Source organism: Saccopteryx leptura, chromosome 6 (assembly GCF_036850995.1).
Source record: "Saccopteryx leptura isolate mSacLep1 chromosome 6, mSacLep1_pri_phased_curated, whole genome shotgun sequence".
In the NCBI taxonomy this organism is placed as follows: Eukaryota; Metazoa; Chordata; class Mammalia; order Chiroptera; family Emballonuridae; genus Saccopteryx; species Saccopteryx leptura.
In genome coordinates this window covers 53160196-53184380 of record NC_089508.1, presented here as the reverse complement: position 1 = coordinate 53184380, position 24185 = coordinate 53160196, and the positions used below count along the sequence as shown (strand labels likewise).

The window sequence follows — 24185 nt, the reverse complement described above, 5'->3', positions numbered from 1 at the left end:
GACTCGCTTGTTATAGATTTTATAGAACTTGTTCACTTAATTTTCAAGCATCTATGGGATAATTTTCACTTTTCCATCTGTCTAAAGCAGGGGTCGGGAACCTTTTTGGCTGAGAGAGCCATGAACGCCACATATTTTAAAATGCAATTCCATGGTAGCCATACAGTGAACCATGTACATTATGCATAATCCAATAAAAATTTGGTGTTGTCCCGGAGGAGAGATGTGATTGGCTCCAGCCACCTGCAACCATGAACATGAGCGGTAGGAAATGAATGGGTTGTAATACATGAGAATGTTTTATATTTTTTTATTAAAGGATTTGTCTGCGAGCCAGATGCAGCCATCAAAAAAGCCACATCTGGTTCGCGAGCCATAGGTTTCCGACCCCTGGTCTAAAGTGACCACACAAAGTGTAGATTAGTTCTACCTTTAAACCTAAAGTATAGATATATAGACACATTTTTGGTTTGCAACACATTTTAGTTTGAGAAATTAATTTTATTTTGTACAAGGTGTGACCCTCTGCACAGTGAACAAATATATTACAAATCTGAATTGTTTAAAAAAGTATTGCCATTTCAGTCTCACTTATGCTATTGTACAGTAATGGTTTTCTTTATTTGAATTGTATGCACATCACTTCTTTTGAGTGAAAACCTAGTTCCTGTAAAATCATTGAACACATCTTTCCAAGTTGTCAATAAAACACACAGTGCACATTTAGGTTGACCATGAACGTATTTGTGACAGTGCTAGAGAGAAGTTCCTAACAGTTGCTCTGTAAGATCGAAATGTCTTGTACCAGTAGCTCTTAAGTATTTGAAAACAATTATCACTAGATTAATCTCATCGTCGGTCTTTCGCTTTTTCTGTATTACCTGATTTAATTTGTGATATATTTCTTTAAAAATCAAAATGCTAGAGCTGAAGCATTTTAGGGTTCCCTCAGCCCTTTTTGGTTCTCCCCCTTTTTACACGAGGGGTGGGGGGGGGGAGCCCAGAGAGGGCAAGGAACTCTCAAACCTCTTGGCCCAGTGCTTTAGCAGTTCCACCATGCTACCACCTCTTGCTGAAATTTGCCTGGAAGATATTTGGTAAAAAGAAAGGTGAGACTTGAGTGATGGTAGTCGTTTGCAGTTTGCCAGGGTACTGTACATGCAGGGTAGGGGAAGAAGATAAAGCCTGGGACTGAGATGAAGTTTCTCCTTGCCGATCTGATGATTCCTGGTCCTTGCTTCACAAAGATAATTGAGCACCTGCTTCCTTGAAATGCTGAGGTAAGTCTCTTATCTATATTTCTTTCTACATATGTATGAGAAATATTTACTTGGATGTACAAAGTAATTTTCTAGTATTTATAATTTAATAAGGCTTTTTTGGAAAGCAGATTTGCTATTGCTGATCACTTGCTCCCATGCACACATGCAGCATTCATGTTAAGTATTAGATATTTTCCTCTAACAACATTTGCTTAAGCCTTGAGTGAAGTGGGGGAGGGGGAGTTTACTCATTTTTTTTCCCTTGCTTTTGCTGGTGATTGCCCAAACTAATGGGTTCCATGGCAGACTTGCAGTTTATATCAAGGGCTTCAGAACTCCCATACTTCTGTAGCAGCTATTTCAGCTTTTCAGTCATGTAGTTCCTCTTGTGTATACCTTTTGAAAGTGTTTTTACTATCTGAATGTTACCAGAAAATGGAGTGGTATAGGGGTGCCCATTAGTTTTCTTGGTTTGCCCTTTGGGTCTTTAGCTCTTGTGAGAGGTCCTCTTTAGAGCTTGGGAGTTGGCTCCATTTGACTCACCTGAGCCCCAGTTTACCTATGGTCATTAGTAACGGAAGGTGTAGACACATCTGAGTACTGGGATCTGGAGCATTAGCTCGTTGTAATTCAGTTTTGGCCATCTCAGCAGGTGGTGGGTTTAGGGTAGAAGGTAGAAGTACCTCATATCCTTATATGAGGTTTACTGTAAAGTTTTTACATCATCTTACAGCAACTGATTACAGTTCATTTGATCATTTCAGTTTAGTTCCATCAAAGAGCATCATGTATTTTAAGCAATTTAAACTTGATTATCCTCTTTTGTTTAATTTCCTCTACGTTTTTAGGTTTCATATCACAGCAGAGCTCAAGATTTATGAAGAAATGCTTGAAAGCAAGCACTCTTCTGAGTCAAGGAATGCCAACCAAATAAATTTGAGAGACCAAATAGCCATTTTTAGGGATACTTAATTCTTATCAGCCTATGACTGGTTGCTTAAAGCATCATCTCAGAGTTTTATTTCCCATGGAATGACTTGGGTGTTGGGTAGACTAAGAAGATAGAAATAGGTCAGGGCTGACTTGTTAGAACTTTGAATTGGCAAAATTTGGTAAAAGCCAGCCTAGAAATACTATGATAGACTGAAAGGTTGTTGAGCTTTGAAAACCTTTATTTCTTCTACTACCATTAGGGGCAGAAGAGGGAAAGTTGTTTTTACTTAAGTCTTATTTTAAAAAATTGAAGTTGTTAGCATTAGACTACATAATAAACTAATTTTGGCCATTGTAATTTGATGAACCAGGCATATATGTACAGGAATTTTAGGATTGATATTAGCACAGTTTGTGTCTTTGTACTAATTATCTTAGGTAATCAAACATGTTGATAGTAACCGCAACCAAAAGTACATATACATTTCAGGTGTTTCATATTAATCCTCTCGCCTTCCCCTTCCCCTTCCCCCTTTCCACCTAGGAAGGTTTGTAAAACCTATTCTAAATGCTTTTTAAGCATCATGTTTTAGGTAATTAAGTATATAAATAAATATATTTAGCTATATTTGGCTGATGTTGATGAGTAGCTGTATCCTAAATGTTTTTAAAAGATCATGTAGTCCAGGGCATTTGGGGTTGGGGGTAGGGTGGGTGATAGGATTTGCCTTTGTAAACAGGCCTTTTGAACAATTACCCCAGTCCCACTTGGAAATTCTTCTTTAGTTCCATGTGAAAGTAATAACTAACACGCAGCTGGAGTCGGTCTGTACCATTATTTCAAGTCAGGGGATTGTCTTCTTTCAGAGTCAGAAAATATTCAGCAGAGCGCATTTCAAGAGAGAAGCTTATCCCTTTTAAGACTGCTTGTCCTGGGAGGGCTCACTGGCAGAGCTTTGTCTTACTGGGACGAGGTCATAATGACCAGGAATATGGCTGTTCCTAGGTAGGTCGTATGGATTCTGGATATAGCTGGAGTTATGACCACCACGGCCTTCTTGGACCACACTGACTGTGGGCTCTAAGGAATATAGTGAAAAATGAGTTCAGAGAACAGATTAGCTTTGGTTGCCTTGTTGGATGGGGGTGAAGAGGGGTCCTATTTAATGATGGGGAGAGAACCCAGGGTTTTATAAATCTGACAAATATATGAGGGTTAGGCCTGAGGCTTGCTCAAGAGATAAACATAAGTGAGCGTGCTGTCACAATCCCAAGCTCTGGTGAAAAGCAAGAGATTTAGAATATCCAAGAAGTAGGGGTCTTATCAGTGTGCCCAGGCACATGGGTTGAAGTGGGAGAAGTAGAAGGTGGTGATTTAGAAAGTCAATAAATGTTCTATTCTGATTGTTTTTTAAACTGGGATTTGTATCAACAATCAGTTGAAGTGTGTATGAGCGTACCCACTCCTCACACCCAGTATTTCTGGTTCAAACTAGTTCTGGTGGGTTTTTGTTTGTTTGTTTTTTAAGAGCTGGCACAAGAATCTTATTTCCTGCATGAGACAGGAGGGCAGTCCTGGGAAAGGCAGTTCACCTTGGATTCCTTAAACAACAAAAGAAAAGTGTGTTTTCAAGACAGGGTGAGTGGAGAGGGACTGTTTTTACTTCAGATGCTGCACTACTTCCCTGATTTTGCTAAGTTACTTATTTGAGACACCTACCAACTTCATATATATTTTTATTAGATGTCGACAAGGATGGCATATCTGTGTACGGAGACCCCCTGTGCACAGGCGACTTCATTTCTACATAGCTGCTTTCTGGAAGCTTGCAGGTGAGGATGGGTGGGTCCTTAATTGTGGCGTAAGGGTTTTCACTGCTATTCAAGGAACAAGTGCTAGAACTGCACACGGATTCTTTCATGTAATCTGCAAGGCAAGAGAGATTTCTTAGGACAAGCAAGGACATAAGACAATTCAAATACTGTACCAGAAACAGACTGCAATCAAGTTCATGTGATTTCAGGATCCAGGAGCTGTAGAAGTCTGTAATAGTCCAAGATTTACTTATTAAATATATTGAGTGCTTTCATAGGTAGGCAGAGTTCTTTTTCTAAGAAAACTTATGTTTCTGGGAGGGATAGGAACATTTTTTTTAAATTATTAATTGATTTTACAGAGACGGGAGCAAAAGTGGAGCATGGAATGGGAAGTATCAATGCATAGTTGCTTCATGTTAGTTGTTCATTGCTTGCTTGTTGTATTTGCCTTGACTAGGGAGCCCAGAGTTTCAAACTGGCAGCCTAGGCATTCCAGGCCAAAGATTTATCCACTGCGCCACCACAGGCCAAGCAGAACATTTTTGTTTTTAGTAGTCAGGTATAGCACCAGAAAGACCTTAATTCAAAATATTCACAATGTACTTTCACTATTACTTAATTTTTACAAAATCCTGCAAGGATAATTGATGGTTTGCATTTTATAGGATGAAGGCCCAGAGAGATGAAATGACTTGACTAAGGTCACACAGTACATAAATGGCAGTGCCAAGATGAATCTATGCCTCAGGACTTCTCGGCCTGTGTTTTCTGTAGTACCATTCTTCTGATTTTTTTCTGATGACTAAGAAGCTTAGGTTACAAAAAAAAAGGTTTAGGTTCAGAGAAGTAGGGTGGGTGAGGGTGTTTTGACACAGGTGTCAGCAATTTCATATCCTTCCAGCAGCAAACTGGCTTCATCCCTGCTCTCTGAGCAGCTCATGAGCAGAGGTGGGGCAGAGAGCAGTGTAATAGAGATGTCAAAAGTCTGGGTCCCAAGCCAGCCTTTGGAAAGTTCCTATTTTCCTGTTTTCTAGCAAGCCTGCAGAGTATCCTCTGGGGGGCCATTGACCTCAGTTCTCATGAATGCTAAAGAAAACCTATTTTAATAGTAGCTTTCTCTCAGCCTGATCAGACAGCGGTGCAGTGGATAGAATGTTGATCTGGGACACTTGAGGACCCTGAGGTTGCCGGATTGAATGTGGGATCATAGACATGACCCCATGGTCACTGGCTTGAGCAAGGGGTCACTGGCTAGGGTGGAGCCCCTCCCCCCCAGTCAAGGCACATATGAGAAAGTAATCAACGAACAACTAAACTTTCGCAGCTACAAGTTGATGCTTCTCATTTCCCTTCCTGTCTCACTAAAAAAAAAAAAAAAGTAGCATTTTCTGATACTAGGAGGACTCCTGCTTCCTCTCCTGCCACCTCTCAGGCATGCATCATTCTTAAGACTTCAGGATATGTTAGGGGACAGGGATACAAACTAGTTTCCAAATATGAAACCAGGTAACTAAAGAAAGTTCTCTTTGTGAATGGGAGTCACAGGAGGAAAGGAGAGCCCTTCCTTCAACCTCTACTCTATTCCCCTTTTGGAGTTCACGGTCTGTGAGTCAGGACTTCTTTACTTTTCCTGTCTGTAATGTGGCAGCTCTGGCCCTCATCTGTTTGAGGCTCTGCCAGCCACAGGGTCTAGAAACAAGCATTGAGTTGGAGGAGCTTGACAGCCAATAGTGATCTAAGTGGCCTCTCAGCTCTGTTATTTCTACAAGTGGTAGCAGATGGTGATATTGGAGGCTCTTTCTCTAGGACTGCCACAAGTTTCATTTGGGCTGCCATTTATGCTTTCTTCGTCCAACTTATGAAATTAGTTGAAGGATAAAAAAAAAGGAAAATGCTAATGTAACTCAAGGGTTGACTAGATGGACCTTGGTCCAGTGAGAGCAGAACAGAACACTATGAGGCTGAAGTAGTTGAGATGTGTATGTTACAAGTAGTCTTTTCTTCCCTAACAGGTGGTTAGGAGAGTATTTTACTTTTCTGTTGGTATAGTTATTGATATTTCAACAGGTAACATTTCCTCGATTTTGTACAAAAGTACGTTAACCCATTAGTTCAAGTGTTCAGAACACCCTGTGGTGTTGGTATAGCAATAATATTACAATGTTATCCCCCCCCTTTATTGCTTAGGAAGTTGAAGCTTAGCATGAGGAAGTGACTTTGCCAGGGTCCTGCTGCTAATTAGTAGCAAAGCAAGCTCTAGAACCAGTTTCAGAGAATTTTTCCATCACAACTTAGCCCACAGTGCACAGGGATATTGGTTTGGTCCCAACTTAGACTATGGCCTCATTCTAGCATCGAACCCTACACAGGAGGAAGAGAAAACATTCTTGTTAGACAATGAGCAGTCCCAGCAAGGACTAAAGAGAGGCTGGACTGGCACAGCTGCTGGAGGGGCAATGGGGAAAGGTGGCTGCTGGTCCAGGGCCACATATACATATTTGCCTCTAGTGAGTACGTACTTTGTTTCTTCAAACAAGGGAGTAAGGCTATGTCCAGCAACCCTGGTAGCATGGCTCATTGGTCCCACTTAGAGTGTTTTGAACTTACCAGCCAGGGAGTAGGCAATATGACAGTGGGTTGTTTGGAAGCTGAGGACTGAAATTGCTTAAAGAAGGGCTATCTTCTGAGAGTCCTAACACCTCGTCCCTCTTCTCCTCCCAGATACATCCTTTTACTTTGGCACCTGCCTCAGTGGCATATTTTCTAGAACTTAAAGGAATAGTGATAGCTAACTTTTTGTAGCACTTAAAACTAGTATTTCAGGTTAGTCATTTGAAACTCGTTACATCTGTGAAGGAGGCTGGGCAGGAAGGACTTGTATTACTACTTTAGAAATGAGGCAACTGAAGCTCATAAGGTTTGATTAATGTTTTAAGTAGTTAAGACTTAACCCCCGTCTTCTGGTACCCAATCAAAGTGTTTTCCCTCCTCGCAGTTTCCTTGTGCTCCTCCCTAAATGCAAAGTATCTCTGCAACAGCTTCACCGTACCTACAGCAAGGAACACCTTGTGGGGCCCAGCCATGCTAAGAGGGAAAGGCCAGGCAGGCTCTAAGCTTGTTGTGGATATCCCCTGGTTGCTTCAGTTATGGCAGTTGGAGAGCCTTGGAGCTCTAGCTCAATGCCGAAAAGAGCTCCAGCCAGCCAATAAGTGCCCCTCTTTTCATTTCCACTAGAACAGTCAGGGCCGCTTCCAATTTTGGGGGAATAAATTGTTTTCCCTGCAGCAGGGGATGCACCTAAATTATAAAAGTGAAGTTGGGTGGTTTGTGAAGGAGGCGATTAGTGTCTGGGAGAAGCTGTATCTTCCGTAAAGGGCCAGAGGGTAAGACAAAGGATGGAGAGGGTGTGTGTGTGTGTGTGTGTGTGTGTGTGTGTGTGTGTGTGTGTGTGTGTGTGTGTGTGTGTGTGTGTGTGTGTGTGTGTGTGTGTGTGTGTGTGTGTGTGTGTGTGTGTGTGTGTGTGTGTGTGTGTGTTTTGAGGTGGTCGGGTGGATCCCTTTTTGGGAACTGGAAGTTGGGGGAGAGCTAGGCAAGCTGGAAAACTACTTTAAGGAGCCACTCTTTTCTCAAGCTGAGTCATCTACCTGCCTGCCCGGAGGGAGGAGAGGAAAGGAAGGCATGAAAAGGGAAGAACAACCAGCTGCTCTAAGATACTTCCTCATCCTATTAGAGCTCCACCCCCCCACCCCCAGCTAGTCCCTGCATTTTAGGGTATTTTGTGAAGAAAGGGGAAGCATTATGCAAGGCTACCCAAGCTCTGGGGAGTCACTCCTCAAAGGCCTGTAATTAGAATCAATACTAGAGGCTTAGCCCTATAATGGCCTGGCATTTAGTCTCATCTAGTCCCTCTCTCTCAAAAAATCACAAAGTCATATACTGTAGAGGCAGACGGGGCCTCGGAAATGAGCTAATATACACATCTTCATTTTATAAAAGGAAGCAGTACTCTAGAGTGGGAAGTGACTTTCCAAGGCCACTCTGTGAGTGGGATGTGAATTTACTAGAGCTTTAGGTTCAACTAACATCTAGTTAAGGCCAGTATTTTACTGTTGGGGAAAACCCAGGCACTGAAATTTCATCTCTGCTGACTACTATTAGAAGACCACTCTCCCTTGTCTCTTCCTGGCCCTAAGATAGCATCCCTCTCTTAAATGAGAGACAAGGATATGGGGGGAGAAAAGGGAAGATCTCAGAGGGAAGATCACATTAGCTGAAAAAAGTTTTCAGGATGTCAGTGGGATCCTAACTACCTTGGAACCCAAGTCACCAAGGTGACCACAAGAGGAGACTTATTAGATTACCAAGGGCCATAAGGTGGGGAAGGTGGCCACAACACTGGAATCCAGGATTTGAGGATCATAAAGGTGATGGAGAGTATCGGGGAAGATTTCTTCTACAGCAGTTTGAAATGCCTGACAGACAAGGAGTTGAACATGAGCTAGTTTGTTGCAGAATCATTTTGCTGAGGGGTAGGGGGAAGATATGATAAAAGATATTTGAAAGGTGATATGAAGTTAGCATAGCTGTGTGTGGTCTCACGTGACCTCCAGAATGACAGTGAGTGGAGGTCTTCAGTAAGTAATGGGAAGGAGAGGGAGTATTGATGGAATTAACAACTTTTAGAATGTCAGAGCTTAAAAGGGCCCCAGAGATGGTGCTCGTACAACCCCGTCCTCCTAGTGAGGAAGACACTTAGACCCAGAAAACAATGCTGTGCCCAAGTCGGCTCCACACAGCAAGAAGTAGGACTAGAAGCTAAGTTTCTTAACTTCTAGATAGGGCTCTTTCTCACTGAGTTCAGAGAACACTTAAGACTCTTCCTTTTCAAGGTTTGGCCCACTAAGTTTAGGAAATATATAATTTCATTCCTGGTACAAAATAGATTGTTTGGGAGTTAAGCCAGTTAATGTGGGTTTAGTCCATGACTTTTTTTTTTTGTATTTTTCTGAAGTGAGAAGCAGGGAGGCAGGGAGACAGACTCCCGCATGCGCCCAACCGGGATCCACCCGGCATGCCCACTAGGGGGCGATGCTCTGCCATTCTAGGGTGTTGCTCCGTTGCAACCAGAGCCATTCTAGCACCTGAGGTGGGGGCCATGGAGCCATCCTCAGTGCCCTGGCCAACTTTGTTCCAATGGAGCCTTGGCTGCGGGAGGGGAAAGGAGAGATAGAGAGAAAGGAGAGGGAGGGGTGGAGAAGCAGATGGGCACTTCTCCTCTGTGCCCTGGTTGGGAATTGAACCTGGGACTTCCACATGCCAGGCCGACACTCTTACCACTGAGCAAACTAGCCAGGGCTAGTCCATGTCTTTGATAAGTACTTTGTAGTTTTGAACTGTGACATTCCATTTTCCTCTCTGAATTCTCTTGTTTTATGTGCTGGCCCCATCTCCTGCTGGTACATTGCCAACCCAGCCCTTTCTTCTAATTTGAAGGATGATTGTAGCCAGAGGAGTGAAACAAAAACTGCACTCAGAGGCTCAAATATACAACCCCCACAAAACAGGAACGAATGACACCACGTTCATTAGCAGAGACCACGTTCTCCTTAGGTTTGTTTTACTTGTTCGTGGTTGCAAGTCTAAATGTAGCTACTTTAATCACAATGCAAAGGACAGTAGAGTGCATAGGGAGGTTGTGTGCTCATTTATTGAGGTGCCAGGGCCTGTCTGAGCTTATTTGCAATTGAGTCATGCATATTCTCAGAGCAGGAAAGGCCTGAGCAATATTCCTGCCTAATCCTCATGCCTCTGAGAAAGAAACAGGTCCCAGATCACAGCACTAGAGCAGGAGAGCTGTCTTTTCTGTATTAAGTCTGACCTGTTGTAATGGTACTTGCCTTCATTGGGATGGTTTGAGTCAAAACTCACAGAAAATTGTCAGAATGATGCTCCCAAGGATGTAGTGTCCTTTGGCTGGCCAGGAGTCCAGGGATGACCTCCTGGCTTCAGCTCATTCTCTTGAGCAATATGCATCCTGACACATGATGATGGAGACTCACCTTTCCTGTTCTCTTGTTCAGACCACAATTCTCACCATCACTATTCACCCCTAGCTCACCCCATTTTGAATAGCCACCCACCAAGGACTGTAGAGGACTACGTCTCCTTGGTTAGGAAACGTTGTGTCTTGGATGTGTCTAAGGTTGAGTTGAAAGACCAGAACAGTGTTCCGGGAAATCTGGGCCTGTCTAAACCAGTGATTTCTAAAAGGATACGTGGAGGTACTCTGCACAAATGCAGATTCCAGGGCCCCACTCTAGATCTACTGCATCACAATCTTGGGGAGATGGGGTATGAACATCTGTAGTTTCGGCAAGATTTCCAGGTGATTCAGGTGCACAGCTAGATTTAGGAACAGCTGCTGTCAGTCATCTCTTAACCCTTTGAGTAGTACAAACGTTCATGTATGTCCTCGTGCCTCCTGACTATCCACAGGATGATTGTACATGTGTCAGGCAACATTTAAAAAAGGCAAATGTAGGTTCTTTCTGTTTCCAGAAATTGGTTATCAAACAAACATGATTTTTAAGTTAATAAAACTGGAACTGGAACTAATTTCACTTTTTGAATAAAAACTCACTCCTAGGGGTCAGCGAGCATGAAAACAACTCACTATGCAAAGGGTTAAATAGACCTCAGAGACAAAAGGACAGTCCTTTTAACACATTAGTACAATCCTTTACAATATGCAAAAACACTTCCCATCTGTGATTTTATTGAATACTCGTGAGGACCTTGTTAGACAATAGGACAAATAAGCATAATTATCCCAACTTAGCAGGTGAGAAAACTGGGACTTGGAAAGCTCACAGTGGAAGGTCTCAGTTAATAAGTGACAGAATAATAAATGACATAGTTCCAAAGCTGCCTATTTCTCACATTCTTTCATTTAAACCTAGAGCCTAAACCCATGGGCAATACTTGACCTTTCATCTTGGCTTTACCAATAGACTTCCTGATCTGACTGGGAGTTCCCATTTGTTGAGATTAGTCCTGACATCCCTGCTCTCAGGGGCAGAGATTGCTTGAGGGTGGAGTGCCATACAATATTGGGGTGTCATTTTCACTCCTTGTGCCCCACAAAGCCAGCAAGTGCAGGGTGGTGTCCCTTACCAGTACAATGACAGCAGGCCTCTGGGGCAGGTAGATTGACTTTATTTCAGATTTCTTAATTAATCATACTAATTGATTGGATAATGACGTTCTGCATTTCCGAAGACATTTAGTTGGCATCTATAAAAAACCCACAGCATTTGCTACGCAGGTGCAACTGAAATCAAAAGATGAATTCATTATTATTATGTTTGTTCCTCCTGGGCAGAGCTACCCAGCAGCCCCAGGTCCGGTGTGGTCTTTTAATTTGGGGGGGATTTGGGGAAGAGGTGCGCAGTTTCTCTCTGGTAGAATTTCTGGCCATTTCAGATCTGCACTCTTTAGCTTGCTAAGCCCTTTCTAATGGGACATCAGTTTTGGATACTCTACCTTTGAAGCCTTTGTCCATAATGTATGTGTTTTGACGTCTGTCCATTCCACAAGCACCTGTAGAAAGAGTATAAGGAAGAAAAATATGGGGGTGAGGGAGGTTTACTTGGATTGCATGTATTGGCTTCATTTTTTTTTTTTTGCCTTTTTCTCTTTCCTATCCAGAAAATAAATAGCTCTTTAGTGCTAGAAAATTAATCTGGATTTGCTCTACTCTAAATCTTTTTGACCATACAGGATTTTTTAATTTAATTTAATTTTTTTTCATACAGGATTTTTTTTAAAAGGCTCCTTTCTAAGTGTTAATGGTGATCCCTTGGCAAATTCAGCATTCCTCTTCTTCAAACATCCCTCTGAGGGGAATGTTTTCCAGGAGGTGATCAAAGGCGTTCTGATGCCATCTGCTGTCACTATAGGTGAAGTTCCAGGCTCCAAAATTATAGGATAAGGGATGAATCCGAATCATTTCTGAACTTGGGAAGGGCGCATGACGTTGCAAATCCTAGTTCTGCTGGATTTTAAAATAAGGTTGAAGACTGTTTCTTACCTCTCAGCTCTGGTCCTGCCTCTCCTCTCCTGGATCAGAAGCTTGATTGAGGGGACCCAGAGAGGGAGGTGGACAGGTGGCTAAGGTTCTTGATGAACCATCATTACAGGTGTACAGTCCTTCCCCCCACAGTAAGCTTTCTTATTCTTTTGGGTAGACCATTTACACCTAACGGAAAGCTGTCTTTGAAAATAATTACCAGTGTTTTTCAGTCCCAAGGATTTTTTTCCCCCCCTTTTAGCTGTCACAGTTTTTTCTAGGCTCTCACAGTGCATGGTCCTGAGCTCCAGCCATAGGCAGGACATACAGGTTCAGGGACCAAGCTCAGGTTCTTTGCTGCAGTTCATCCCAGAAGAGAAATTATATGGCATTTCTCTTCCAGCTAGAGCCTAAGCTCAGGCCCAGGTTGTCCACTGTGCTAAGGTCCTGTCCTAAAGGGACCACTTGCAGGGAGGCCACATTCTCTGTTCATTCATAGCACTCACTCTGTCGGTTGGGGTCGTAATGACATTGGCTCAGAGTCAAAGCCATTCCCTTTTTCCCCTCCCCAAGTTTTTCACTGAGGACACAATACCAGACAAGGCATGCAGCAGTGCTTACTAAAGTACAGTTTAACTCCTCTTGACTCTCATTAGTTTCTGATTCTAAAAACCAACCCGTTGCTGTTTAGATACCTCCCCATACCTCCTCTACACAGAGTTCCCAAGTTGAATTGACATAGGAGTCCAGTCCTGTCTGCCTGCTGCCTGCCTTCCACACGTTACTGAGTGATAGAGCAGAAGCAGGTCTAAGGTGTTCTCAAGTTTGCTGTTCTAACAACCTGCAGGTACCTGTGTCCTTCAGAAACATGACTACAACGGTCTATATCCCTGGCATTAGTTCAGCACTTTATACCAAACAAAGGCTTTTTTTTGCCCTCCCTGAGGGAGGGAGGCTAGGCTGTTAACTTCTTCCCTTCATTTAACAAGACCTAGAGACCCAAAGGGGTCAGTGAATTGTCTGAGACCACACTAGCCAGTGAGAAGCTGACCTGCAACTAGATTTCCCCAAGCATCCTCTACCATTGGCCACCAGCCTGCTTGAGCATAAGCCACAAAATGACTGTGGTGGCTCTGGCTACACTGGTTGAAGAGTGAGATCTCAGAGCAGGGAGAAATCTAGGCTGAGTGCAGAGTATGCTCCAATGTGGAAAGAGATTCAGGGTAGGGGCTGTATTTATTGGGGTTATTGAATGCCCTGGACACTGCCAAAGGGCCCCATAGCCAAGAACACAGTTTTCTGGGCATTGGTCCAGGGTCTTTGCGGCCTGTGCCTACTCAACCAGCAGACAAATTTGGAATCTTCACTTCTGGTGTTATTGGACCCAGAGACCTGATGGACGTGATAGAGCTATTTCCTTTGAGCCCTAGAAACCAGCTAGAGCCTAAGCTCAGGCCTAGGTTGTCCAGTGTGCTAAGGTCCTGTCCTAAAGGGGCCACTTGCAGGGAGGCCACATTCTCTGTTCATTCATAGCACTCACTCTTGTGATACCTTCTATAACTCCTACCCACAATCTCCCATTGCAGGAATGACTTTTCAAGTATCCTTTCTGCATCTTGCCCAGGCCACCAAATTTGAACCCAATATGTGAACACAAAGGATGTTGGTTGACATATCTGCCCCAACTTCTTCAGATCTCTGCTCAACAACCCTACCCTGGGATCCGGGAAAGTTTAGCCTAGGCCACTGCTAGGTCTGGGGGATATTGGGCTTTTGGGCCAGAGAGCCAACTGTTTGCCATCTATACCCAGAAGACCCAGAGAATGCCAAAAGTGTTGCCAACCTCAGGTCATTTCTCAGTGGTTTGGGGTTGTATTCTGTGGACTGCAGGGAGTACAGTTATGTGTGTCCTTCACCTAACACCAAGCATAGTTTATCCACATCCACTGACCATGGTGGGAGCAGAAGGGGTGTTGGGGGTGATCCAGACAGGTTTCACTTGTTAGGAGATTGGGTTCTCAGACTAATCATGTTGGGAGGGAGGGAGGTTCAGTAGGGAGAGTTCTGGGACCAGTGGGGGCCGGTCAAGCACAAGGTTCAAGAATGGGAGGTAGGGCAGGTGCTGGGTCTGTCTGGTATGAGAGCCTTAGGGGCCCAAGGGATAGAGGTTGAGACAGGGTGTCTAACCTGGTGAGTGTGGCTCAGCGGGGCGGCTGAGGTGTCTAAGTTCAATGTAGAAGTCCTCGGGCGGGTACCTGGCCTCCAGGGCACTGATCTGGAAATGGGAGTCTAGTGAGAGGAATGACAGGGAGGAGCCATTATTCCCAGGGCCCTGATATGGCAGGGGAGGGGATGAGGGTGTGAGGGTTATGGTAGGGCAGGCTCAAAGGAATTAGGACCCCCGTGTATAGCATCCAAAGGGGCTTGAAACAGCAGGGCCAGGGGGATTTGCTAGAGCTGAGGCCACTGGCCTTGGCCCTCTACACCCCCAACCCCACCTGACCCTAGAGGAGTTGGTGCCCATCAAGGCCTTGGGAAGAAACCCTTGAAAGGGATACCTTGGTAGAGCCTGGATCAGCAAGGGTTCCTTTTCTAAGTGCATCTTTTGCCTCCACCTGCAGTTCCCATACCTGGGGCCCTAGTTGTCTCCCTTGTTCCTAGGTTACAGCCACCCTCTCCCTATTCCTTAATAAAGGAATGAAGAGGGTCCTGGGCTTCATTTGCTTATAAATCTGGGTTTACTCCCCACCCCTCTTCTCCTTGGGTGAAACCATGCACAGGAACCATTCATCTACTAACCCTCTCTCTCAGAGCTAGGGCAGGGCCCCTCTCAATATAGAGAAGGTGAGCAGGGTGGGACGTGATGGCAGGGGACCACACTCAAACCACTACTGACCTAACACGTTCACATAGCTGTAAGGGGTCCAGCCTGCCGTGTCTCTGTCAAGGGACTTGTTACTGAGCTGTTTGGAAAGTAGGAGAGCCAGTTAATGCCTAGTGCCCGGAGGTGCCCCTGCCCAGCCTGTGCACTCACTTCTGTGATGATCCCGGCCTACCTAGGTCCTAGATTGTTGAGGGGAAGGGAGAGCTAAGTGTTCCATGACAGGCAAGTATGGCGTGGCTTATGCCAAAAAAAGCAGGACACAACCCCTTCTGACCAAAGCTGTAGGGTGCCCAGGCCTGTGGGGCAAAGGCAGGCAGGAAAGGTCCTCCCAAAGGCCAAGAACTGGCCTGAGCCAAGCTGGCCCTGACAGGGAAGGGAGATCAGCCGGGTGGGCTCTGGCTGCAACAGGAAGATATCTCCAACACAGACGTGCTGAGGCTGCCTGCAGTATCACTGACCCCTCTGTCCCTTGACCTGAGCTGAGTGCGAGAGTCTCCCTTTTATATGACCAAAGAAAAGCATCAGGGTGCCTGATGGTGCAGTCTCTTCCTGCATTCGAACAGCCACGGAGGAAAGGGTGGCTGCCTTCATTTCACAGATGGAGACCCGTATCCCGCTTGTGGGTCCTGCTCTTTCTTGGTTGCACAGGAGTCTGGCAGAGCTGGGTCTACAGCTCGGGTCTCAGCTCCCAGACCCATAACTTGATCATCACAGCTGCTGTCTTTGCTACCTGTGTCCTGACTCTGCCGGGCTAAGGCGTCTGACCATACCAAGCCACTTGGGGCCCCTGGGGTGAGGTGAGCAAGAGCGTTACCAAGTGGTCCATTCTACGGGAACTCCAGCACTTTACTGAGCGAGGGGGCCGACCTTTTCCTATTGGAGTGAGACCAAGAATGACATGGCGACAAGGGACCCCTGCCTCATCTGGCATCCTTGGTCTCTGACCCGCTGCAGCCTTGATAATGCGGCTCTAATTAATCAAGGGCCTCCTACTGGGAAACCACATTCCTCTTTCTCAACTTGCAGCTCCTCAGAGAAGCTGAAGCTGGGAATGGGTGCCTGAGCTGAGGAGGTCCTGGAAGAGGGGTCAGAGCCACAGGGCTGTGCATGGGCCGGTGGCCACAGACCCTGCATATAGGCCTCAGGCATCCCGTGTGCAGCACTGCCATCTGGAAAACCAGAGGTGAGTGGCCTTGGGCTGCTGTCACGACAGTGGTTGCCCTTGGAGTTGAACGTATCTGTGTTAGAGGGTTCAGGCTGCGTTGTCATTAGGTCTGTGGCAGCAGGCATGGTCTGTGGGCTGATGGACATTTTCTGTGGGCAGACAGGGAGAAACGTTTCCCCGAGCTCTGGGACAGAGGCCTAGAATGTGAATACTGTGCTCCTGTCCATGTTCCTGGCCCAGGATGGACGTTACAGGAAGCCAGGAGTCTGGTCCTGCTAGTATGTGTGTATACATGCTTAGGTGGGTGTCAGGAGGTCTGTGCAGCGTGAGCCTGTCGGGAAGACCTTGTGGTCCCTGAGGCTGTTCGTCCTCATTTCTGAACCTCCCCCTCTCCAAGTATGGGTCCTGGCAGACCAGGAGGACTCACCACCCGTTTGTTCTGAGACATCCTTGCCCAAGGGCCTATATGAGGACATCTTGCTGCCAGCCAGGGTTATGCTCAGAGCTGTGAGGGAAGGCCCATAGTGAGAACACTGGCCATGGCTGATGTTTGGGTTCCATGTCCCTTGCATTGGCTCTGATTACAACAAATGGTTGGGGTGTATACAGATGACACATGGCGTGTCCAGGTACAAGGACATTAGGTATTACCTGTATAATAGTGGTTATAATGTGCTGGTTGCATACATGGTATTGGTAACCTACTGTAGCGGTTGGTGGTATCTGGTGTAGTGTTTTGATTACATGTGTTAACATGGCAAAAGAGTGCACATGGTGTGCATGGTTATGTGACAAGAAGGCTATGCATGTTATATGATCACATGACTTGGTACCAACTGGTTACACAAAGGGTGTGGGGTCTGTGTTATATTGAGTGATGCTGTGGATTGGTTACATGTAATGCCTATTGGTTACATGTGCTGGTTGGCTCCATGGAACCTGTGGGCTCCCTGTCCATGGACCCTCCAGGTGGGAGTTGGGTACAGTCCCTTCCTGGGCAGAGGGGGGTACCGAATGGGTTGCCAGTGGATAGGGGCTGGGGAGTCAGGGGCCCGGTACCTTGGTGGGGCTGTTCCTGTCCAGAGTGCTGGCCTGGCTGGTGGCAGGCCCCCCGCACGCCAGTGCGTGGTAGCTGGAATTGGAAAAGCACTGGGCATAGCTGCTACTTTGAGACAAATCTGGGAAGAGAACAAGGTGCCACATACCATCATACTCCTGCCCCTGGCATGAGATGCCCCGATACTAATGCTTGGGCTGAGCAGCCTTGAGAGCGCTCTGCAGAGAGAGAGATGCCAAGCCCCCCATCCCCCAAGCTTTTTGGCATCCACTAACCCTACAGAAGTGTGTGGAGGCTGAATTGCCCCTTCCCTCACGGTGGCCCTCCCTGCAGCATGCAGGATGCACGTTAATCTTGCCAGTGTGGAGGGTGGCATCAGCAGCTGGAGCACGGATAAGGGAATGTTGGCTTTGACAGCCTCAGATGTCCCTGAGTCACTACGTAGGGCTGTGCTGATCCTCCCCTGCCTCCACCCAAGGTTAGATCCCAGTCGTGAAGCCATAAAGAAAACCCCACTTCTCCCTTCCTGCCCTGTGGCCCTTTGACAGGGCTGGGGAATTCCAGTGGAATGGCATGGGAAAACGTGGCCAACCTTGCTCATTGTAGTCACAGAAGAGAATGCCCAGATGTCTGTGGGCTTGGGCTTTCCATCAGAGGATACCTGCTTTGGTTGAAACCCTGAGGCGGGGGTGGGTAGGTTGCAGGCCAGAGACTCTGAGAAAAAGCCTGCATCTGTCTATTCTATTACATCTGTGTGGAGCTGGGCACATGGTAGGCAACACATAGCAGGAATGGTCTGGCGTGATGTTGGTTTTGTAAGTCACAGGTGCAGGAGGCTTCAGGTCAACCATGAGCTATGGAACCAGCTGGAGTGAGCTGCCATCCTTGTGCTCACCCAGACAGGCCCCGCCTCCTGTGGCCCAGGGCTATGGGCAATTTCAGAGCATTTGAGCTCTTCTGTTTAACTAAATGAGAAGCAAAAAGCCTTCCTTATTAGGCAGCAGTCCAGGGTTCAGGGGAGAGGAAGGATCTAGCTGAATAGTGCCACCCTCACCCCCTCAGACTCCCAGCTAGAATGCCCAACCACATTTGTGGACAGACTGGGTTCCAGCAGGCCTGGCCAGAGGGACACTGCCCATACTTTTAGATCTCCCCCAAATAAGGCCCCATCCCCTTCGCTGTACTAAGAGGGCCCTCCTAACTGGGCACTAGTTAGGGAGGGTTACTCTGAGACCTTCACCCAAGGTCACAAAACTGGGACAGGGTCTGGACACTGGGCCCCAAGACCAGTTTCCTGAGGTGTCATAGGCATCAGGCTGGGGAAAGGTTCCCCTGGAAAGTTTAGGAAAGTTGCTTTGTGTGGCTGAAAGATGGGAAGGGCTGGGGAAATGAAAGGAAGCTCCTAACCATAGGCACCCAGTGCTGCAGGCCCAGGAAAAGGACACCCCATGGAACCCCATCTCCCTTTCCCAAGTAGGCCCCTCTGTCCACTCCCATCATCTCTCTAGGGGAGTCTGAGCATCCAGCCCCAGCTGCCAATCCCGCAGGCATGACCACCCACCTTCATCAGTATACGTGGGTGTCCCCAAGGTTACAGTGTGGCTCTTCCTAGGTATGTGTGTGGAAGGGGGGGTGCTGGGGGCATAGCCCTTACCAGAGAGGGAGTAGTCAGTGCTGGTTATCCTCATGGCGGGCGTGTAGGAGACGCGAGGAGCAAGGTCACGGCCCTTTTCTTTCTGCCGGCGCCGGCGCCAGGCGAACAGGCCCAGCAGAACCACAATGAGGAACAACAGGAGGACGATGCCTGTGATAGCACCCACCGAGTGCCGCTCTGCGCCCAGCGCTGGGCTGATCTTGGTGTAGGGATTCAGCTCCTCCATCATGAGGGCAGCTGTGGGTGGAGGGAGGGCCTGAGCCTGGGCAGCCTGCGTGCTCTTCAGATCTCCCGTGGGACCTGGACTCCTCTGATGTTGAGAGACCTGGGTTCTATCTAGTCTTGGCCTTATTCTTCAGTTTCTGTGACCCCAACCCTCACTGTGCTTGTTTCTGCAACTGCCTAAAGTGGGTGGCATCCTAGGGAACTCCCAAGGAACCAACATGACCGTGGATGGGAAATAAAATGTTTGAGTCTTTTACTCTTCCAAAAATGAATTACAGATATTAACTAATTTAACCTTCCCAGCAGCCCTATGAAATAAGGACTGTTTAATTCTTTATCTTTCACAAAGGAAAAAACTCAGTCACTGAAAAGTAAGGTAACTTGCCCAAGATCAGACAACTAGTAATTGGTAGGGTCAGGTTTTCTCAGGAGTGGGGAAAATGCCCTCAGTCCTCCCTGCTTACCAGCTGTGTCACTTAAATGTGACTTAGAGAGGCCAGTTGGCTCATGTGTAATATGGGGATAGTAATCCCATCCTCCCCAGGGGACTGTTGGGTATTATATGACAGACTGTCAATGAAGGCTATGAGTGCTGTACCCAGTGTGCCCAGGATTACTGCCCCAGAACCCGTCTTGATATATGTGTGGGCTCACCTCCATTAGAAAGCAATGTGCGGCCTGGCCGGTTTGCTCAGTGGTAGAGCATTGGCCTGGTGTGTGCATGTCTCGGGTTCAATTCCTGGCCAGGCCACACAGGAGAAGCGCCCATCTACTTCTCTACCCCTCCCACTCTTGCTTCTCTCTCTCTCTCTCCCTTCCCTTCCTGCAGTCATGGCTTGATTGGAGGGTGTTGGCCCCAGGTGCTGAGGATGGCTCCATGGCTTCCTCCTCAGGTACTAAGAAGAGCTCCATTGCTGAGCAACAGAGCAATGCCCAGATGGGCAGAGCATCACCCCCTAGTGGGCTTGCCAGCTAGATCCTGGTAGGGGCACATGCGGGAGTCTGTCTCTGCCTCCCCTCTTCTCACTGAATAATAATAAAAAAAAGAATGCAATGTGTGTGACTTGGGCCCCTTTTTTATAATGTGGATAACAGCCTGTTCTTATCCCCCATCTCCTAGTACCAATAGTAATATAATCCCTTATGGATTATATCCCTTATGTGTTTGCAGCACTTTGCAAAGGGTTTTTATGTATACAAAACCATTTATCAAGTGCTCGCATCTCAACTTGGTCCTCACAACTGCCCTATGGAGTGTCTTCTGACTGCAGACCTGGAGCCAAGGTTGAGCCCCGTTGGGCTCCCTGGCTCTCAGCAGAACCGTGTGCTACGGCAGAAAACGATGATCACTGTACTCTTTCCACTTTGCATGTGGAGCAACAGGTCCAGCAAAAACAAATGACCTGCCCAAGGACACCTAGAAGGTTAGCAGAACCAGAATTGGGCAGATCTTCAGAAGGCCTGGTGACCTTTCCACAGCACTAGCTGTGGTTACCCTTGCTTGGCTCAGAGGAAGCTTGCCAACGATGAGCACAGGGAAGCCAAGACAGGCTGCCCACCCCACCTGCCTTCCAGCACCTGGAGCCGCCTCCTCCTCCTCCACAGCCCTCCCCGCTCTCCTCCCACATGTGACTAAAGTCAGCGTGCTTATACAATCCAGTTGTTCCCATTGGAATCTCCCTAGAGTGCCTCTGTGTGTCCCTCTCCACAGTGCCTTGCTATCTGTGTATTACCTTGGTCACACCTGATTCCTTTGAATCCAGAGCTGCAGTAACAGGTGCCAGTGACATGGTCACAGGTGGCATTGTTCATGCACTCACATAGCTGCTGACACCCATAGCCGAAAGTTCCTGGAGCGCATCCTGTGCAAAATGAGGAGTTGAGGTAGCTAGTGAGATGCAGTCATGCCCCACCCCTTCCCACCCCATGTGTGGACAGCTCTGCCTCAGAGTGAAACCTCCTCTGTAGCTCCTGCTGTGCTTTGATCCTGGGGTGACAGCCTTGAGTGGGGACACACACCCCTATTTCCTCCTCACTTGACACATTTTTACAACATCCTCCACATGCCAGGCCCTGAGCTGGGTGCCATGAGGGCTTCACAGAAGACTCCAAGGTCTGCCTCCCTCTACTCCCTCGTTACCCCCGGACCTCTGTTGGGCCTCAGCAGTCCCCATGCCACATAACTGGAGGAAGAAACAAAATGCCAGTGTAGGCACGACCTGCAGCCCTTTTCCAGAAGTTAAAGGGGCAGGGTGTGCAGGGCCCTGAATGGGTGGACCTTGAAAAGGGGGAGGCTTCCCCTGAAAGAGGCTGAGGCTTGGCACGGATGCCCTGGGTCAGGGGACAGCTTACTCTGCTCACAGTGTCGCCCGGTGAAGCCTGTGCGGCAGGTGCACTGGCCGCTGATGTGGTCACAGCTGGCACCATTCTGACATTGGCACACGCGCCCACAGTCCTTCCCATAAAATGCCGCTGGACAGCCTGGAGAAACAGGGTGGGGGCAACTGCGGAGGTGCAGCCGGGACCAAACCTGTCTTCTGCCACCTCTCTCGGAGCATGGGGTAGGACTGGTGTGACCGTGCACCTAGGCCGTCTCCATGCCCTGGACCCTCAGGGGGTGGGGAGTCCTTTGGATAAAGGTGCCTTGGAACCAGAAGGCAGGCTGGGATCTCCTGGCTGTGTAGTAACAGGCCTCTCCTCTTCACTCAGCCCCCCTGTCCAGTGGGGGGGCTGGTCTAAGTGAATGCTGGGGAACCTTATAGCCCTGACCTCTAGGACTTTGGGTTTATCAACACCAGAATTCAACCAGCCAAGCTCCTCACTCCTAAATCGGGGATGGGGCCTCCCAGCCCCAGGGCCCTGCTTCCTCCCTCTGCCGAAGCCCTAGACCATTAATGCCCTAAGCAGCCAGCAGGCCGCAGCATGAGATTCTATCTAAATAGCTGGGAGGCCAGGAGGCGGAGCTTACGCTGCGTGCAGAAGAGTCCGGTCCAGCCAGGGGTGCAGTGGCAGGCCCCATCCTCAGCGCTGCAGCGCGCCCCGTTGTGGCAGCTGCATGTGTGGAAGCAGGCAGGGCCCCAGAACCCAGGTGGGCAAGCTGGGGGTGGATGGGATGCAAGGGTGAGGGCAAGGCAGAGGGAAGCAGATGGAACGGGAGGGGGAGAGGAAGGGAGAGTCCACATCAGAGCCAAGATGCCAGGATGTACCCAGGTGTCATTTCCTGGCTTTGGGGGGGGGGGGGTTACCATATAGTTCCCAGAATTCCTCCATTCACTTCTTGGCCCAGTCACCCAGGATTCCTATTAAACCCAGATTCTCTGCCCACTCTCCCAGCTCTGAGGGCTCCTGAACCTTCCCTCTCAGGGGACTGATTGATTAGAGAGAGAGAGAGAGAGAGAGTCTGTGTGTGTGTGTGTGTGTGTGTGTGTGTGTAGGGATAAACTGTAAGCATTGCAGTTTACTGTGTACCCACTGCTGCCCTCCCCACGAGGATGGGAACTTTTCCAGTGTAGGAACTTGGCTCTTTGGGCTGGCGAGCTCCCTGAGGACGGCACTGTGTCTCCTCCATCAGAATGGAAATTCCCGGAGGCCAGACCATCTAACTGGGACCTCCCTAAGGGGTACTGGCTGGGTCTCGCCCATCAGCCTAGGAGCTACACAGGGTAGAGTCTGGGTCTCTGCCCTGAGATTGGGAGTGGTAGGTCCCTGTTTCCTCCATATTAGATTCGCTACACCTTATATGAACCGCCCCTATAATGTCCTGTCTAGGTTTATGGTGCCCAGGACATTCATATAAGGCACTAGAGGACACTCCCACCCCTCTAAAGTGACTGCCATCACTTCACTTCCCTATTCCCAAACTCTAGCATGCCAGTCCCTGCCCCCTCTTCCTCTCCATCCAAATGTAGGGGCTACTTCTTGCACAGAAGCTTATGGAATATTAATTTTCAGTCATCATAATGGTACTACCAACAATATCAATACCTTTGATGCTGGCAGTTAATAATACCAGTGATCAATCCTAATTTATCATGTTAGCTAGAGAGCTAAGTGGGACTCAGGTGGACATTCCTATCAGCAGAAGGAGGTTGCAGCCCTGGGAGGTACACGCACCAGGGGCAAGGAGTGGGGTGTTTGGGGGCCTTACCTAGGATCAGGGGCCATTCCCAGGAGGCAACAGCTTACCCTGTGAGCAGTCCTTGCCAAGCCATCCGGGGAAGCACTGGCAGGAGCCATCGATGGGGTTGCAGGTCCCGTTGTTGGCACAGGAGCAAAGCTGGGCGCAGTCCTGTCCAAAGTGCCCTCCAGCACACACTGTGGGCACAGGACGGCCTGGCACCTGCCTTCCCACCACTACTCAGGCCACCACCCACAGCAGCAATCCTCAGAGGTTCCCTGGCCACAGCCATGACCACGCTGGGTCATGGATCTGCTTGGGAACTGCCCACTTGGGCCCTTCTCCATCTGAACAAGAGTGATTGCCCCCCTGTGCCCACAGCTGCATTCTTTAGAAAGCTGTATTAATGGTCCCCTCTGACAGAGGAACAGATTGAAGCCCATGGGAGAGAGTCACTTGACTGAGGTCTCACCGACACAAGTAGAGTCTAGGGATCCCATGGCTGCCCTCAGTCCGAGGCTCCCTGCCCTGTTCCACCGCTTTCTGCTCCATTACCACACACTTGCCTGATCACTGATCCCTGATCCCAAAGCCGTGAGGGCAGAGAATGTAGCTGGAAGGAGAGGGACCGATGCAGGTGGCAGGTCTGTCTGCCATTTATTGGAGGACTGGCCCTGAATATCTATTCCTGTCCACCTATTTCCTCTATCTCTCCAAGTCTACTGGGAAAGACTGAGCTCAGAATTTCCTCTCTAGACTACAGGCCTTGTGAGAACAGGAACCTGGCTCTCTTGTTCTTTGTTGGGTCTGAGTGCCCAGCACTGTGCCTGGCACGCAGCAAACACTCAGGAATTTGCAACATGGCTAAAATAGGCCCCAGGAACAACGACCTTCCAGTGGGGTCTGCTGGCAACTCCTGGCCCTTTGAGTTTCTCTCCGTTCTCCTGGAAGCCCAGTTCCAGGTGCCCTTATGTCCTCTAAGAAGGCTTCCTTGTATTCCTG

At 48.0% G+C, this 24185-nt stretch overlaps 1 protein-coding gene across 4 annotated transcripts in view; it reads right to left on the bottom strand.

Annotated features, from left to right (window-relative positions):
- Positions 1 to 584: 584 nt before the first annotated feature.
- The window catches only part of MEGF11 (multiple EGF like domains 11), a 406952-nt gene continuing 383351 nt past the window's right edge, over positions 585 to 24185 (bottom strand). Inside the window, exons 16-26 of one of the 4 annotated variants that reach the window (XM_066342091.1) lie at positions 23252 to 23380; positions 22035 to 22163; positions 21419 to 21547; positions 20800 to 20928; positions 18842 to 19078; positions 17190 to 17308; positions 14978 to 15044; positions 14269 to 14370; positions 11556 to 11612; positions 3916 to 4122; positions 585 to 3276 (exon numbers count right to left, since the gene is read on the bottom strand). In XM_066342091.1, coding sequence (XP_066198188.1) covers positions 3113 to 3276; positions 3916 to 4122; positions 11556 to 11612; positions 14269 to 14370; positions 14978 to 15044; positions 17190 to 17308; positions 18842 to 19078; positions 20800 to 20928; positions 21419 to 21547; positions 22035 to 22163; positions 23252 to 23380 — 1469 coding nt within the window. In that variant the 3' untranslated portion in view covers positions 585 to 3112. Of the gene's footprint in view, positions 4123 to 11555; positions 11613 to 14268; positions 14371 to 14977; positions 15045 to 17189; positions 17309 to 18841; positions 19079 to 20799; positions 20929 to 21418; positions 21548 to 22034; positions 22164 to 23251; positions 23381 to 24185 lie in introns of all 4 variants that reach the window. The other 3 variants (XM_066342089.1, XM_066342088.1, XM_066342090.1) reach the window with 3 other exon arrangements.